Source organism: Scyliorhinus canicula, unplaced genomic scaffold (assembly GCF_902713615.1).
Source record: "Scyliorhinus canicula unplaced genomic scaffold, sScyCan1.1, whole genome shotgun sequence".
NCBI classification, from domain to species: Eukaryota; Metazoa; Chordata; class Chondrichthyes; order Carcharhiniformes; family Scyliorhinidae; genus Scyliorhinus; species Scyliorhinus canicula.
Window position 1 is genome coordinate 20,413 of NW_024056000.1, and position 18,140 is coordinate 38,552.

Consider the following 18,140-nt stretch of genomic DNA (forward strand, 5'->3'; position numbering starts at 1 on the left):
GAGTGTAATGTGTGTGTGGGGCTGGGATGAGTGTGTGTGGGGAGTGTAATGTGTGTGTGCGGCTGGGATGAGTGTGTGTGGGGAGTGTAATGTGTGTCTGCGGCTGGGATGAGTGAGTGTGGGGAGTGTAATGTGTGTGTGAGGCTGGGATGAGTGTGTGTGGGGAGTGTAATGTGTGTGTGGCTGGGATGAGTGTGTGTGGGGAGTGTAATGTGTGTGTGAGGCTGGGATGAGTGTGTGTGGGGAGTGTAATGTGTGTGTGAGGCTGGGATGAGTGTGTGTGGGGAGTGTAATGTGTGTGTGGGGCTGGGATGAGTGTGTGTGGGGAGTGTAATGTGTGTGTGCGGCTGGGATGAGTGTGTGTGGGGAGTGTAATGTGTGTGTGAGGCTGGGATGAGTGTGTGTGGGGAGTGTAATGTGTGTGTGTGGCTGGGATGAGTGTGTGTGGGGAGTGTAATGTGTGTGTGAGGCTGGGATGAGTGTGTGTGGGGAGTGTAATGTGTGTGTGAGGCTGGGATGAGTGTGTGTGGGGAGTCTAATGTGTGTGCGGCTGGGATGAGCGTGTGTGGGGAGTGTAATGTGTGTGTGTGGCTGGGATGAGTGTGTGTGGGGAGTGTAATGTGTGTGTGAGGCTGGGATGAGTGTGTGTGGGGAGTGTAATGTGTGTGGGAGCTTCTTGAGTGTTGTTGGAGCTGCGCTCATCCAGGCAAGTGGGGAGTATTCCATCACACTCCTGACTTGTGCCTTGTAGATGGTGGACAGGCTTTGGGGAGTCAGGAGGTGAGTTACTAATGGAGTTCTCTTTCCTGTGTTGGCCTTTGCTCAGTAGGCAGTTTCAATATGGTCTATCTTTTGGCAATTGAAGCATTGGTATTTCTGTAAGGACATGCAGTTGCCAGAAGAATGACAACAAGTCACTAAAACCCTCCCCACAGCTCTCTTCAAATCAGCTTGGTGGAAACCTTCTAGCTGAGGATAGAAACTGTCCTACTCATTCCTGTAGGATAACCTTCCGGAACGTTCTTTGATGCCGGCACCATGGTAAAAGCAATCTTACACGCCAGCTCAAATGTAGGATTTTGTGTAAAATTCAAGAATTTTGATTGAGTTCTTTTCACTGATGAATCCACAGATGAATTTGTTTCATAGTGAATGGCCCATGACAAATAATAGTCTTTATTATCACAAGTAGGCTTAATTAACGCTGCAATGAAGTTACTGTGAAAAGCCCCTAGTCGCCACATTCCGGCGCCTGTTCGGGTCACAGAGGGAGAATTCAGAATGTCCAATTCACCTAACAGCACATCTTTCGGGAATTGTGGGAGGAAACCGGAGCATCGGTTAGGGACCTTCAAGCGGCTATTGGATAGGTACATGGATTAGGGTAGAATAATGGAGTGTAGATTAATTAGGCTTAAGGACAGCACGATAGCATTGTGATTAGCACAATTACTTCGCAGCTCCAGGGCCCCAGGTTCGATTCCGACTTGGGTCACTGTCTGTGCGGAGTCTGCACATCCTCCCCGTGTGTGCGTGGGTTTCCTCCGGGTGCTCCGGTTTCCTCCCACAGTCCAAAGATGTGCAGGTTGGGTGGATTGGCCATGATAAATTGCCCTTAGTGTCCAAAATCCTATGATAATCTATGATTAACCTAGGACAAAAGTTCGGCACAACATCGTGGGCCGAAGGGCCTGTTCTGTGCTGTATTTCTCTCTGATTCTATGTTCACCCGGAGGAAACCCACGCACACACGGGGAGAACGTGCAGACTCCGCACAGACAGTGACCCAAGCCGGAATCGAACCTGGGACCCTGGCGCTGTGAAGCAACTGTGCTAATTACTGTGCTGCTGTGCTGTAAATGATAAATTTAATGATAGCGATAAATTCTTCAGTGTCACCAACTGTTTCACTATTTTTCTGGTTTCTGGTTCCAGATGTTTGAAATATTTGTCCGACTTTGCCACACAGGGAGAAAGTGTGTGAGTGTGTCGCGCACACTCCTGGGCCATTCTCTGCAGCAAAACTGCTGTCACGTTTCCAGGAGATGCCTTATTCTGCTTCTGGGTCGCTTTGCCTTCACCATTCGGCTGTGAAATATTATTCATTGTGAAAAGCACGCCGATTCTTTCAGCTGAATTGTTCCCAAGCACTTTCATACTGTAGCCACCTAAGATGGACACTGGGCTAACAAGATGGAGAACTGCTAAGACTGCAGGGAAAAGCAGTTTAGCCAAGGCAAGCAGTCTGCAAAGACTGATTAGCATTTTGCAAGCAGCAAAACTAGTTTCTGGCCAGGTGGAAGATCTCAAACCAAAGGTGTTAATAGCAAAACGCTTTGCATATTAATGAGGCAATCCAGATCTGGGCACACACAATGGCAACATTTGGGTTTGAATAGATACTTTAAGTGGATGTCCAGACAGAGCGGCACCAGAAGTATCCACCATAGAGACCGCCCCCTCCATCGAGGAAAGACCCTCACATTGGGGGAATTCAAAAGATATCGATTAGGATCTGATCCAATCGATACCTAAAGGTGAAAGCCCGCCCCAAAAGAGGCACGGACATTGGGGCCCTATAAAGATAGACCCCCACACATGGTCCTGTCTGTTGTTTTCGTGCTCCGGCTTTGACTTCGACCCAGAACTTCGACTTGTATCCTGACTCCAGCCGTTGAGCAACAGCCGCCGAACCGTAAGTGACAATACGACGCTCGCTACGCGAACCAGCCCCACTAGACCCCCAGCGACCAGCACACTCTCTGAAGGTTGCAGACCAAGATCGGAACGCTCCCTGACCTTGCCTGTTCCTGTTTAGTTAAGTATTCTGATCGCTTAGTTTAGTTGTAGCTTAGTCCCTTAGCGTGTGCATGCGTATTTATTATATTTGTCATAATAAATACTAATCGTTTGGAACTTACTAATCGGTGTATCGTTTTATTACTTTGAACCTGACCTTGGAATATTTGTGAGGTGTTATACGACACCTGGCGACTCCCGAGCTGAAAATACACATACAGAGCCTAGCAGTGTTAAGCACACGGCCTTTAAACGGAGGCGTGTTAATACACTCCAATAAACGCGAATTACACTCAAGTAAAACGTGCAACAATACATTCCGAGCCTTCCTACGTATTCCATGGAAGCAGCCATTTTCTCCTGTTTTCTAGTGTGACTGTCTCTGACAACGATGCGGTGTTAAAGTCAACTGAATCAGAACATGTCCACCCAAAGGCAGTCTAGTCGGTAGTTGAACCTTGCTGGACAGTAGGACCCATCCTGCTTAAGGGCCAGTTTAAATCTCAGGGCAAATACAGCCCAGTCAAAGGCAGAATCGTGTGGAGACAATGAGGGGTCCCGGTTCCCTATTTCCATCTTGTTCCACACAGGCACTTCACAGGCCAGCAATAGGCCTTCCCCGGGATCCAGGACTCTGGGGCAGAAGTTGCGCCCATGGTGGGGTGGGATTCCCCGGTGCCCCAGCTCCGTGTCTCTTGCTGACGTTTACTGGTGGTGGGATTCTATTTTCCAGCCGATCGGAGGCCAGTGACCCGAGTGTACAGTAGCGCCACCGGGAAGGCAGTGGCTGCTGTGGATATTACACCCACCCGAGGCCCAGGATTGAACATACAACATACAGTGCAGAAGGAGGCCATTCGGCCCATCGAGTCTGCAACGACCCACTTAAGCCCTCACTTCCACCCTATCCCCGTGACCCAATAAGCCCTTGGCCGGATGCCAGGCCAGAGGTGGGTGACAGCAGGGGTGGGGGGTGGGGTGGGGAGTGGGTGTAGCGGGGAGGGGTCTGTGGGAGAAGGGGCTCGGCAGCAAGGGAAGGGATTGGCTCCCAGCAGGCCCGCCCCCATTTCCCAATGCCAGGTCCCTCAATTAGGCACTGAGTACTTTTGAACAAGGCTCCTCCCCTCTCCTCAGGAGCCCGCAAGCAACCGCATGGCCCTACCTTCTGTGGATTTTGTCAGGATGGAGGTGGGAAGGTGGCAGGGTGCCCTGCACCCTCCTACCCAATTAAATGCCCCCACCACCACCAAACGTGCCATGGGGGAGAGCAAAAGATTCCACCCAAAGTCTTTGCCAGCCTTGATCATAAGAAGTGAGCTTATTTTATTCCTCATATTCTCTATTATCATTGGGGGAGGTGGTGGTGTAGTGGGATTGTCACTGGACTAGTAATCCAGAGACCCAGAGTCAGGCTCTGGGTCCCAGGTTCAAATCCCACCACTGCAGATGGTGAAATTTGAATTCAATAATAATCTGGAATTATAAGTCTAAAGATGACCATGAATCATTGTCGATTGTCTTAAAAACTCATCTGGTTCACTAATGTCCTTTAGGGAAGGGAATCTGCCGTCCTTACCCGGTCTGGCCCACATGTGACTCCAGACCCACAGCAATGTGGTCGACTCTTCACTGCCCCCTTAAGGGTAATTAGAGATGGACAATAGCCATGGACACAGGGTAGTTGGCTGATCAGTAGCTCAGTGGGAATAGGGTCGATGGAGCAGGAGCTGGGTTTAATGGACAAGATGAACCAATTTTAAGAATTCGCTGAAAAAGAGATTACATTCGACGCACAGCCTCCTGAGGGAGAGATTGGGAGAGATTTGTAAAAACGGGACAGGCACCAAGATGGCGAGATTACATCACACATTGGGCATGCTCATGCCGTTTGAATACATTACACGGTTCGGGTCAGCAAAGCATTAAAAGCAGCATCTCCAGTGGATAAGAACAAATAAAAAAGAAATGAAAGAAAATGTAGTTATCATTGGCTGTGTTGTAATTCACCGACTGACCACTAGGAGTCTCATTTGTATATAAGTGAATGTTAGAGTCAGCTGACCTCAGACTGGCAGGAGGGAGCTGAAGAGGGAGAGGTTTCTTGTGCAGGTTCATACTGTTATTCATCTGTATATATTTGACCCACAGTTAATGTTGATAAATTGTTTATAGCCGTAGCTCCAAGTGTTCTTGTAATATAAATCAGGCCATCCGACAAGAAATTACAGAAAGTTTTAATGCCAGACTAAAAAATAAAAGTTGCGGTATGATGGTCCGATTAAAACCTAATTGGGCCTGGGTTGGCGAATGCTGTGCGGTTCTGGGCTTCAGATTGTGGGAAGGGTATTAAGGCAATCGAGAGGGTGTGGCCCAGATTGACTCGGAAACTGCCTGCTATCAGGAAATACAAATATAAAGGAAGCCTCGGTCAAATTAGGCTTCTTTGCAAGTGAGCGATCGGAGGATGATTTGACAGAGGCAGCGAAGCGACCAAGGAATGGGACAGTGCAGATGTAAATAAACTCTTCTCAGTCATTAAATAGAATGGCGATAGCTTCAAGGTTAAACCTGGGAGATTGAGGGCAAAGAGCAAGAGAGAGCTGTTAGGCTGTGGTATTCGCCATTGAAGTTAGGCATTGAAGCCAATAATGGTTGGCACTGCTGCCTCACAGAGCCAGGGACCCGGGTTCAATTCCGGCCTTGGTGACTGTCTGTGTGGAACAAAGAAAAGTACAGTACAGGAACAGGCCCTTCGGCCCTCCAAGCCTGTACCGACCATGCTGTCCGTCTAAACTAAAATCGTCTACACTTCCGGGGTCCGTATCCCTCTATTCCCATCCTATTCATGTATTTGTCAAGATGCCCCTTAAATGTCACTATCGTCCCGGCTTCCACCACCTCCTCCGGCAGTGAGTTCCAGGCACCCACTACCCTCTGTGTAAAAAACCTGCCTCGTACATCTCCTCTAAACCTTGCCCCTCGCACCTTAAACCTATGCCCCCTAGTAATTGACCCCTCTACCCTGGGAAAAAGCCTCTGACTATCCACTCTGTCTAAGGCCCTCATAATTTTGTAGATCTCTATCAGGTTGCCCCTCAACCTTCTTCGTTCCAGTGAGAACAAACCGAGTTTATTCAACCGCTCCTCATAGCTAATGCCCTCCATACCAGGCAACATCCTGGTAAATCTCTTCTGCACCCTCTCTAAAGCCTCCACATCCTTCTGGTAGTGTGGCGACCAGAATTGAACACTATACTCCAAGTGTGGCCTAACTAAGGTTCTATACAGCTGCAACATGACTTGCCAATTCTTGCACTCAATGCCACGGCCAATGAAGGCAAGCATGCCGTATGCCTTCTTGACTATTTTCTCCCTGTGGGTTTCCTCCGGGTGCTCCGGTTTCCTCCCACAGTCCAACGATGTGCGGGTTAGGTGCATTGGCCATGATCAATTGTCCCTTAGTATTCAAAGATGTGCAGGTTAGTTGGATTGGCCATGTTAAACGACCCATTAGTGCCCAAAGGTTAGGTGGGACTATAGGGTTTCAGGGATAGTGTGGGAGAGTGGTGCTCTTTCAGAGCGTCAGTGCAGACTCGATGGGCCGAATATTTCTGCATTGCAAGGATTCTATGGATCAAATTATAAATATTACTTGTGTCGGGAACAAACACCAACATGAACCCCCCCCCCCCCCCCCCCCCCACCTCGCTTCCTAAAAGCCGATCCAGGACTTTGATTTGCAGTACCAATGCCAACCTTCAGAGGGCGACAATCCTTGGGCCCACAAATGTCCATCACCCGAAACACTCGTGTCAGAGAAAGTCACCAGAGAAGGGCTGGGATCCTGCCTCCAAACTGCAAATATGCTTCAAAGAAACGGCTGTACAAATATTAATGCCAGCTCAGACATGTAGCCGAAAAAGGATGTGTACCAGGGACTGAATATGGTGGATTTATCCTTCCCGAAAGATAAATAGGTTGAAGGGAAGTTGGATTTTCACCGGTCTCGTCGCCACACGTTCCCACAAAACATCCTCAGCTAATTGAAGATAGTCAACAGCAAAGCCCATTCTCTGCTCTCTCAATGTCTTAGTGTTCATCCACTCGAGCATTCCAAACACAATATTATCATCATCAGAGGGATTCCTCAACACTGAAGATTCTTCCTCTTCTTCACTGCTCCAAACATTTTCTGATGTGGTCCTATTTGCCCGTACAATGAACTTACCGCTTGTTTTCGGAGGCATTTGAAGAAAGAGCCCCTCTCAACCCCTTCAGCTTCCTGTTACAATTTAAATTCTTTCGGCTTCATGTCCGCCATCATTCAAAGCTCCTCATGGGATCCCTTAATGATCCCATTTCAGTTGAGGTCTTTGTGGGGCGAGGGGAGAGCTGTCGGTGGGCGTTGTTACTGGGAAACCTCCATTTCTCCAACTTCAGTGTCATTCGGAAGATTGAAAAAATGTGTCCGCGCTGGCACACTGGTTAGCATTGCCACCTCACAGCGCCCACTGCTGCCTCACAGCGCCCACTGCTGCCTCACAGCGCCCACTGCTGCCTCACAGCGCCCACTGCTGCCTCACAGCGCCCACTGCCGCCTGACAGCGCCCACTGCTGCCTCACAGCGCCCACTGCTGCCTCACAGCGCCCACTGCTGCCTGACAGCGCCCACTGCTGCCTGACAGCGCCCACTGCTGCCTCACAGCGCCCACTGCCGCCTGACAGCGCCCACTGCTGCCTCACAGCGCCCACTGCTGCCTCACAGCGCCCACTGCTGCCTCACAGCGCCCACTGCCGCCTGACAGCGCCCACTGCTGCCTGACAGCGCCCACTGCTGCCTGACAGCGCCCACTGCTGCCTCACAGCGCCCACTGCTGCCTGACAGCGCCCACTGCTGCCTCACAGCGCCCACTGCCGCCTGACAGCGCCCACTGCTGCCTCACAGCGCCCACTGCTGCCTCACAGCGCCCACTGCCGCCTGACAGCGCCCACTGCTGCCTCACAGCGCCCACTGCTGCCTCACAGCGCCCACTGCCGCCTGACAGCGCCCACTGCTGCCTCACAGCGCCCACTGCTGCCTCACAGCGCCCACTGCTGCCTCACAGCGCCCACTGCTGCCTCACAGCGCCCACTGCTGCCTCACAGCGCCCACTGCCGCCTGACAGCGCCCACTGCTGCCTCACAGCGCCCACTGCTGCCTCACAGCGCCCACTGCTGCCTCACAGCGCCCACTGCTGCCTCACAGCGCCACTGCTGCCTCACAGCGCCCACTGCCGCCTGACAGCGCCCACTGCTGCCTCACAGCGCCCACTGCTGCCTCACAGCGCCCACTGCCGCCTGACAGCGCCCACTGCTGCCTCACAGCGCCCACTGCCGCCTGACAGCGCCCACTGCTGCCTCACAGCGCCCACTGCCGCCTGACAGCGCCCACTGCTGCCTCACAGCGCCCACTGCTGCCTCACAGCGCCCACTGCCGCCTGACAGCGCCCACTGCTGCCTCACAGCGCCCACTGCTGCCTCACAGCGCCCACTGCCGCCTGACAGCGCCCACTGCTGCCTCACAGCGCCCACTGCTGCCTCACAGCGCCCACTGCCGCCTGACAGCGCCCACTGCTGCCTCACAGCACCCACTGCTGCCTCACAGCGCCCACTGCTGCCTCACAGCGCCCACTGCTGCCTCACAGCGCCCACTGCTGCCTCACAGCGCCCACTGCTGCCTCACAGCGCCCACTGCTGCCTCACAGCGCCCACTGCCGCCTGACAGCGCCAGGGACCCGGGTTCGATTCCGGCCTTGGGTCACTGTCGGAGTCTGCACATCCTCCCCGTGTCTGCGTGGGTTTCCTCCGGGTGCTCCGGTTTCCTCCCACAATGCAAAAATGTGCAGGTTAGGTGGATTGGCTGTCCTAAATTGTCCCTTAGTGTCCAAAGATGTGCAGGTTAGGTGGATTGGCCATGTTAAATTGTCCCTTAGTGTCCAAAGATGTACAGGTTAGGTGGAGTGGCCATGCTAAATTGTCCCTTAGTGTCCAAAGATGTACAGGTTAGGTGGATCGGCCATGCTAAATTGTCCCTTAGTGTCCAAAGATGTGCAGGTTAGGTGGATCGGCCATACTAAATTGTCCCTTAGTACCCAAAGATGTGCAGGTTAGGTGGATTGGCCATGATAAATTGTCCCTTAGTGTCCAAAGATGTGCAGGTTAGGTGGATTGGCCATGCTAAATTGTCCCTTGTATCCAAAGATGTACAGGTTAGGTGGATTGGCCGTGCTAAATTGTCCCTTAGTGTCCAAAGATGTACAGGTTAGGTGGATTGGCCGTGCTAAATTGTCCCTTAATGTCCAAAGATGTGCAGGTTAGGTGGATTGGCCATGCTAAATTGTCCCTTAGTGTCCAAAGATGTGCAGGTTAGGTGGATTGGCCATTTTAAATTATCCCTTAGTGTCCAAAGATGTGCAGGTTAAGTGGATTGGCCATGCTAAATTGTCCCTTAGTGTCCAAAGATGTGCAGGTTAGGTGGATTGGCCATGATAAATTGTCCCTTAGTGTCCAAAGATGTGCAGGTTAGGTGGATTGGCCATGCTAAATTGCCCCTTCATGTGCAGGTTAGGTTAAGGGGTGACAGGGATGCGGCAGGGGAGTGGGCCTAGGTTGGGTATGCTTTTGGAGAGTTGGTGCAGACTCAAAGCTACAGTGGGGCAGCACGGTAGCACAGTGATTAGCACTGTTGCTTCAACAGCTCCAGGGTCCCAAGTTCAATTCCCCTGCTGGGTCACTGTCTGTGCGGAGTCTGCACATTCTCCCCGTGTGTGCGTGGGTTTCCTCCGGGTGCTCCGGTTTCCTCCCACAGTCCAAAGATGTACAGGTTGGGTGGATTGGCCATGATAAATTGCACTTAGTGTCCAAAAGTGTTAGGTGGGGTTACTAGGTTACGAGGATAGGACTTAAGTGGGGTGCTCTTTCCAAGAGCCGGTGCAGACTCGATGGGCCGAATGGCCTCCTTTTGCACTGTAAATTCTATGATTCTATCCACCCTGTCAAACCCCTTCACAATCTTCTGTTTCAATGTGATCACCTCTCATTGTTCCAATTTCCAGAGAATATCGACCCAATTTACTCAGGCTTTCATCATCGGACAAATATTGCTGTCTGCTTTTATGTCGCAGACATTAACCTCCCAGATTTCCCTGTCCAAAAGTGGTTCCACGATTGCAAGTTGCAAGGAGGCCGGTCTCGAATTGACTCCAGCTGAAAGGAGGATTGACCCCTGCACTGTTGGTCCTGATCATCAGCCCTCCAGCCAACTGGGTCCGAGTGGCTGTGACAGCAGATACTTTTTACAGTGTATGCTGCAGTCTGGAGCTATGGGCAGTGACGGTACAGCCTCCAATTTGTTCCTATCACCTGTCTGATCAGGAGTCTCTCTCGCTCTTACCGCCAGTCATTGCCGTGCAGTGGAATGACTTCACAAGCTGACGCACTCAATCTGTTTGGCCGCGTTACGGACGCACTTTCCTTTCCCATCAAGTCCTGTGGGACTGGAGCCCAGAGCTCCTGTCTCAGAGGCAGGGTCGCTAACCCACTACCCATAAGTCATTAATGTAGATTGAACATCGCTCAGGCCCCAGGACTGATCATTGCCGGTCTCCGCACGTCACAGCCTGCCAACTTTACAATGCCCGTGTACAGAAACATAGATAATAGGAGCAGGAGGAGGCCATTCAGCCCCTCAAGTCTGCTCCGCCATTCATTATGATGATAATGCAACTCAATAGCCTAATCCCGTTTTCCCCAATATCCTTTGATCCCTTCACCCTAAGTGCTATATCTAACTGCTTCTTGGAAACATGTTTTGGCCTCAACTACTTCCTGTGGTAACGAATTCCATTTCTCCTTATCTCTGTCCGAAATGGTTTACCCTGAATCCTCAGGCTGTGACCCCTGGTTCTGGACACGCCCATCATTGGGAACATCTTCCCTACATCTACCCTGTCTAGTCCTGTTAGAAGTTTATAAATCTCTATACGATCCCCCCTCCTCCTTCTGAACTCCAGCGAGAACAATCCCGACCTAGTCAATCTCTCCTCATATGACAGTCCTGCCATCCCTGGAATCAGTCTGGTAAACCTTCGCTGCACTCCCTCGAGAGCAAGCACATCCTTCCTCAGAGAAGGAGACCAAAACTGCGCACAATACTCCAATTGTGGGAAACCAAGTCCTCTGACTCTGTTTCCTATCTAGCAGCAGGGTAGCATGGTGGTTAGCATAAATGCTTCACAGCTCCAGGGTCCCAGGTTCGATTCCCGGCTGGGTCACTGTCTGTGTGGAGTCTGCACGTCCTCCCCCTGTGTGCGTGGGTTTCCTCCGGGTGCTCCGGTTTCCTCCCACAGTCCAAAGATGTGCGGGTTAGGTAGATTGGCCATGCTAAATTGCCCATAGTGTCCTAATACTAGGGGGGGGGTTGTTGGGTTATGGGTATAGGGTGGATACGTGGGTTTGAGTAGGGTGATCATGGCTCGGCACAACATCGAGGGCCGAAGGGCCTGTACTGTTCTATGTTCTATGTTCTATTAGCGAGTTCTCCAGCCATGCTCATATGTCACACCCAACTGTGAGGATCCACCTGTTTAAACCTGGTTTCCCTTGTGTATTCCCTTTATTTTTTGCTTACTTGGTTGCTATAAATTTTGTGCCTGGACAGTTTCTGGGATGTATTCCTTTCAGATGGACTGCACTTTTAATTTTAAAACAAAATGGGACACCCCCCGGAAGATGTGCAGTTGGTCTGACCCTAGGAACCCCCCCCCCGGTGAGATGCGGCGGTTGGTTTGGTCCAATGATGACGCATTTTGATGGACTTGGCTGGCAGCCAATCAGCTACTTTAAATTCCCGGGCCTTAACAGATCCTCGATGCTGAGTGGTGCTGATCATTCCGGACTGTTCCTCACTTTGCTTGACTGAATCTGAAGAACTACAAGGTTCTGCATAATGGAGTCAAATTAGGAATCTAGCTTCCCAAAGAGGGCGATTAACTGAATCAAGGTCTGTTCATTCAATGGATGATTGAACTTAGAGCCCAGCATTTTAACATTGGCAGCAGTGTACTGATCTCTAAGTCATAAGGTCTTGTTTATGACCCCACTTCAGAGATTTTATTAAAATTAATTTACGAGATGTGGCCGTCGCTGGTTAGGCCATTATTTATTGCCCATCCCTAATTGCCCCTTGGGAAGGTGGGGGTGAGCTGCCTTCTTGAGCCACTGCAGTCCCTGAGGTGCAGGTACACCCACAGTGCTGTTAGGGAGGGAGTTCCAGGATGTTGCCCCAGCGACAGTGAAGGAACGGCCGATATATTTCCAAGTCAGGGTGGTGAGTGACTTGGAGGGGAATTGAGAATGAAGCAGTTTGAGATATTCCCGACCAATCATGATCGATATAAATGCCAATTCTCTCTCCGCGTCCTTTCTTCCCTCTCCCACTAATTACTATCTGCATCGGAGCGAGGATTTGAATTAGCCATCAGCGCGAGCTCAAAGTCTCTCGCTGCTTCGTCAGACGGTGCACTGAATCAGATTGGAGAGTGAATTAAAATTCACTCAACATGACCTCCCGACAAAGTGGGATCTCTTCCCTTGTTCTCAGGCAGGAAAGGGAAAGAGGGAATTGTGGAGCTAAAATAACAGCCGCTCAATCACCCTTGGGATTCAATATTCTCCACACAGAGAGGCGAGTGTGAAAGCTTTGATTATTCAAAGGAAAGTCTTTCCAAATAAATGAACTCGAAATGTATCTAACGCGACACGAAGAGGGGCCTAACAGGAGCACAAGGACACAGGAGAGATTCCGTGTTACACAGCATAATGTGAAGCAGGCACCCAAAGACAGCGGTGTGCAGTAGATTGAATGGAAAGCATTTTTTTTTAATGTTTGGATGACTGACTGCAAATGATATGAATCTGATATTGTCACCCGCTGCCCCTTCGATTTGAGATTGACGTATGCTCAGCATCATTGGGTTTCCGCCATAGCTCATTCTGCAACTGAGCAGGCCCATTTTTGACAGGAACCCCACAGGCCGTAAACCCTCACCCGGGAGCAGGTGGGGGAGGGTGACCCTGCGGGATGAGGATTAGTGTAATTGTTGTATTGTGAGTAGAGTAAATGAACCTCGTTGTCGTCCTGCCTACCTGCTGTCGAATGAAGTCTTGACCTTTGGCTGTCACACTGGGGACGAGGATAAGGTGGCGCCGTCCGGATTGCGAATAGCGGCAAGTCTAAGTACAGGCGAACCCAGTGGAGTGGCGCAGTGACAACAATCTCTCCCTCAATGCCAGCAAAGCTAAAGAGCTGGTCATTGACTTCAGGAAGCAAAGTACCGTACACACCCCTGTCAGCATCAATGGGGCCGAGGTGGAGAAGGTTAACAGCTTCAAATTCCGAGGGGTGCACATCACCAAAAATCTGTCCTGGTCCACTCACGTCGATGCTATCACCAAGAAAGCACAACAGCGCCTATACTTCCTCAGGAAACTAAGGAAATTCGGAATGTCCACATTAACTCTTACCAACTTTTACAGATGCACCATAGAGAGCACAGCCTGGTATGGCAACTGCTCGGCCCAGGACCGCAAGGAACTTCAGAGAGTCATGAACACCGCCCAGTCCATCACACAAACCTACCTCCCATCCATTGACTCCATCTACACCTCCCGCTGCCGGGGGAAAGCGGGCAGCATAATCAAGGATCCCTCCCACCCGGCTTACTCACTTTTCCAACTTCTTCCATCGGGCAGGAGATACAGAAGTCTGAGAACACGCACGAACAGACTCAAAAACAGCTTCTTCCCCACTGTCACCAGACTCCTAAATGACCCTCTTATGGACTGACCTCATTAACACTACACCCTGTATGCTTCATCCGATGCCGGTGTCTATGCAGTTACATTGTGTACCTTGTGTTGCCCTATTATGTATTTTCTTTTATTCCCTTTTCTTCCCATGTACTGAATGATCGGTTGAGCTGCTTGCAGAAAAATACTTTTCACTGTACCTCGGTACACGTGACAATAAACAAATCCAATCCAATCCAATCCAATTCACCGGGACAGCCGGACCCTCCACCGGGACAGCCGGACCCTCCACCGGGACAGCCGGGGTCTCCACCGGGACAGCCGGGGTCTCCACCGGGACAGCCGGGGTCTCCACCGGGACAGCCGGACCCTCCACCGGGACAGCCGGGGTCTGCACCGGGACAGCCGGGGTCTCCACCGGGAAAGCCGGACCCTCCACCGGGACAGCCGGGGTCTGCACCGGGACAGCCGGGGTCTCCACCGGGACAGCCGGGGTCTCCACCGGGACAGCCGGACCCTCCACCGGGACAGCCGGACCCTCCACCGGGACAACCGGGGTCTGCACCGGGACAGCCGGGGTCTCCACCGGGACAGCCGGACCCTCCACCGGGACAGCCGGGGTCTCCACCGGGACAGCCGGACCCTCCACCGGGACAGCCGGACCCTCCACCGGGACCTCCACCGGGACAGCCGGGGTCTCCACCGGGACAGCCGGGGTCTCCACCGGGACAGCCGGACCCTCCACCGGGACAGCCGGGGTCTGCACCGGGACAGCCGGGGTCTGCACCGGGACAGCCGGGGTCTCCACCGGGACAGCCGGGGTCTCTACCGGGACAGCCGGACCCTCCACCGGGACAGCCGGACCCTCCACCGGGACAGCCGGGGTCTGCACCGGGACAGCCGGGGTCTGCACCGGGACAGCCGGGGTCTGCACCGGGACAGCCGGACCCTCCACCGGGACAGCCGGACCCTCCACCGGGACAGCCGGGGTCTGCACCGGGACAGCCGGACCCTCCACCGGGGCAACCGGACCCTCCACCGGGACAGCCGGGGTCTCCACCGGGACAGCCGGACCCTCCACCGGGGCAGCCGGGGTCTCCACCGGGACAGCCGGGGTCTCCACCGGGACAGCCGGGGTCTCCACCGGGACAGCCGGGGTCTCCACCGGGACAGCCGGGGTCTCCACCGGGACAGCCGGGGTCTCCACCGGGACAGCCGGGGTCTCCACCGGGACAGCCGGGGTCTCCACCGGGACAGCCGGACCCTCCACCGGGACAGCCGGACCCTCCACCGGGACAGCCGGGGCCTCCACCGGGACAGCCGGACCCTCCACCGGGACAGCCGGGGTCTCCACCGGGACAGCCGGGGTCTGCACCGGGACAGCCGGGGTCTCTACCGGGACAGCCGGACCCTCCACCGGGACAGCCGGACCCTCCACCGGGACAGCCGGACCCTCCACCGGGACAGCCGGACCCTCCACCGGGACAGCCGGGGTCTCCACCGGGACAGCCGGGGTCTCCACCGGGACAGCCGGGGTCTGCACCGGGACAGCCGGGGTCTCCACCGGGACAGCCGGGCCTCCACCGGGACAGCCGGACCCTCCACCGGGACAGCCGGGGTCTGCACCGGGACAGCCGGGGTCTCCACCGGGACAGCCGGACCCTCCACCGGGACAGCCGGACCCTCCACCGGGACAGCCGGACCCTCCACCGGGACAGCCGGGGTCTGCACCGGGACAGCCGGACCATCCACCGGGACAGCCGGGGTCTCCACCGGGACAGCCGGACCCTCCACCGGGACAGCCGGACCCTCCACCGGGACAGCCGGGGTCTGCACCGGGACAGCCGGACCCTCCACCGGGGCAACCGGACCCTCCACCGGGACAGCCGGGGTCTCCACCGGGACAGCCGGACCCTCCACCGGGGCAGCCGGGGTCTCCACCGGGACAGCCGGGGTCTCCACCGGGACAGCCGGGGTCTCCACCGGGACAGCCGGACCCTCCACCGGGACAGCCGGGGTCTCAACCGGGACAGCCGGACCCTCCACCGGGACAGCCGGGGACTCCACCGGGACAGCCGGACCCTCCACCGGGACAGCCGGACCCTCCACCGGGACAGCCGGGGCCTCCACCGGGACAGCCGGGGTCTCCACCGGGACAGCCGGGGTCTCCACCGGGACAGCCGGGGTCTGCACCGGGACTGCCGGACCCTCCACCGGGACAGCCGGGGTCTCCACCGGGACAGCCGGACCCTCCACCGGGACAGCCGGGGTCTGCACCGGGACAGGCGGGGTCTCCACCGGGACAGCCGGGGTCTCCACCGGGACAGCCGGGGTCTCCACCGGGACAGCCGGACCCTCCACCGGGACAGCCGGATCCTCCACCGGGACAGCCGGACCCTCCACCGGGACAGCCGGGGTCTCCACCGGGACAGCCGGACCCTCCACCGGGACAGCCGGACCCTCCACCGGGACAGCCGGACCCTCCACCGGGACAGCCGGGGTCTCCACCGGGACAGCCGGACCCTCCACCGGGACAGCCGGACCCTCCACCGGGACAGCCGGACCCTCCACCGGGACAGCCGGACCCTCCACCGGGACAGCCGGGGTCTGCACCGGGACAGCCGGACCATCCACCGGGACAGCCGGGGTCTGCACCGGGACAGCCGGACCATCCACCGGGACAGCCGGGGTCTCCACCGGGACAGCCGGACCCTCCACCGGGACAGCCGGACCCTCCACCGGGACAGCCGGGGTCTGCACCGGGACAGCCGGACCCTCCACCGGGACAGCCGGACCCTCCACCGGGACAGCCGGGGCCTCCACCGGGACAGCCGGACCCTCCACCGGGACAGCCGGGGTCTCCACCGGGACAGCCGGGGTCTGCACCGGGACAGCCGGACCCTCCACCGGGGCAACCGGACCCTCCACCGGGACAGCCGGGGCCTCCACCGGGACAGCCGGACCCTCCACCGGGACAGCCGGGGTCTCTACCGGGACAGCCGGACCCTCCACCGGGACAGCCGGGGTCTCCACCGGGACAGCCGGACCCTCCACCGGGGCAGCCGGGGTCTCCACCGGGACAGCCGGGGTCTCCACCGGGACAGCCGGGGTCTCCACCGGGACAGCCGGGGTCTCCACCGGGACAGCCGGACCCTCCACCGGGACAGCCGGACCCTCCACCGGGACAGCCGGGGACTCCACCGGGACAGCCGGGGTCTCCACCGGGACAGCCGGACCCTCCACCGGGACAGCCGGACCCTCCACCGGGACAGCCGGACCCTCCACCGGGACAGCCGGGGCCTCCACCGGGACAGCCGGGGTCTCCACCGGGACAGCCGGGGCCTCCACCGGGACAGCCGGGGTCTCCACCGGGACAGCCGGGGTCTCCACCGGGACAGCCGGGGTCTGCACCGGGACTGCCGGACCCTCCACCGGGACAGCCGGGGTCTCCACCGGGACAGCCGGACCCTCCACCGGGACAGCCGGACCCTCCACCGGGACAGCCGGGGTCTGCACCGGGACAGGCGGGGTCTCCACCGGGACAGCCGGGGTCTGCACCGGGACAGCCGGGGTCTGCACCGGGACAGCCGGGGTCTGCACCGGGACAGCCGGACCCTCCACCGGGACAGCCGGACCCTCCACCGGGACAGCCGGACCCTCCACCGGGACAGCCGGACCCTCCACCGGGACAGCCGGACCCTCCACCGGGACAGCCGGGGCCTCCACCGGGACAGCCGGGGTCTCCACCGGGACAGCCGGGGTCTGCACCGGGACAGCCGGGGTCTGCACCGGGACAGCCGGGGTCTCCACCGGGACAGCCGGGGTCTCCACCGGGACAGCCGGACCCTCCACCGGGACAGCCGGGGTCTCCACCGGGACAGCCGGACCCTCCACCGGGACAGCCGGGGTCTGCACCGGGACAGCCGGGGTCTGCACCGGGACAGCCGGGGTCTCCACCGGGACAGCCGGACCCTCCACCGGGACAGCCGGACCCTCCACCGGGACAGCCGGGGTCTCCACCGGGACAGCCGGGGTCTGCACCGGGACAGCCGGGGTCTGCACCGGGACAGCCGGACCCTCCACCGGGACAACCGGGGTCTGCACCGGGACAGGCGGGGTCTCCACCGGGACAGCCGGACCCTCCACCGGGACAACCGGGGTCTGCACCGGGACAGCCGGACCCTCCACCGGGACAGCCGGACCCTCCACCGGGACAGCCGGATCCTCCACCGGGACAGCCGGGGTCTCCACCGGGACAGCCGGGGTCTGCACCGGGACAGCCGGGGTCTCCACCGGGACAGCCGGGGTTTCCACCGGGACAGCCGGGGTCTCCACCGGGACAGCCGGACCATCCACCGGGACAGCCGGGGTCTCCACCGGGACAGCCGGACCCTCCACCGGGACAGCCGGGGTCTGCACCGGGACAGCCGGACCATCCACCGGGACAGCCGGACCCTCCACCGGGACCTCCACCGGGACAGCCGGGGTCTCCA

At 56.7% G+C, this 18,140-nt stretch overlaps 1 protein-coding gene across 1 annotated transcript; it reads right to left on the reverse strand.

Moving 5' to 3' along the window:
- Window positions 1-15,580: 15,580 nt before the first annotated feature.
- LOC119961433 (translation initiation factor IF-2-like) lies at window positions 15,581-17,926 on the reverse strand (the record flags this gene model as incomplete). The annotated part of the gene is made up of 2 exons (XM_038788806.1): window positions 15,581-15,622; window positions 17,882-17,926. Coding segments are annotated over 2 exons (87 nt in total), but the record flags the coding sequence as incomplete, so codon positions are not given.
- Between the last annotated feature and the right edge of the window lie 214 nt (window positions 17,927-18,140).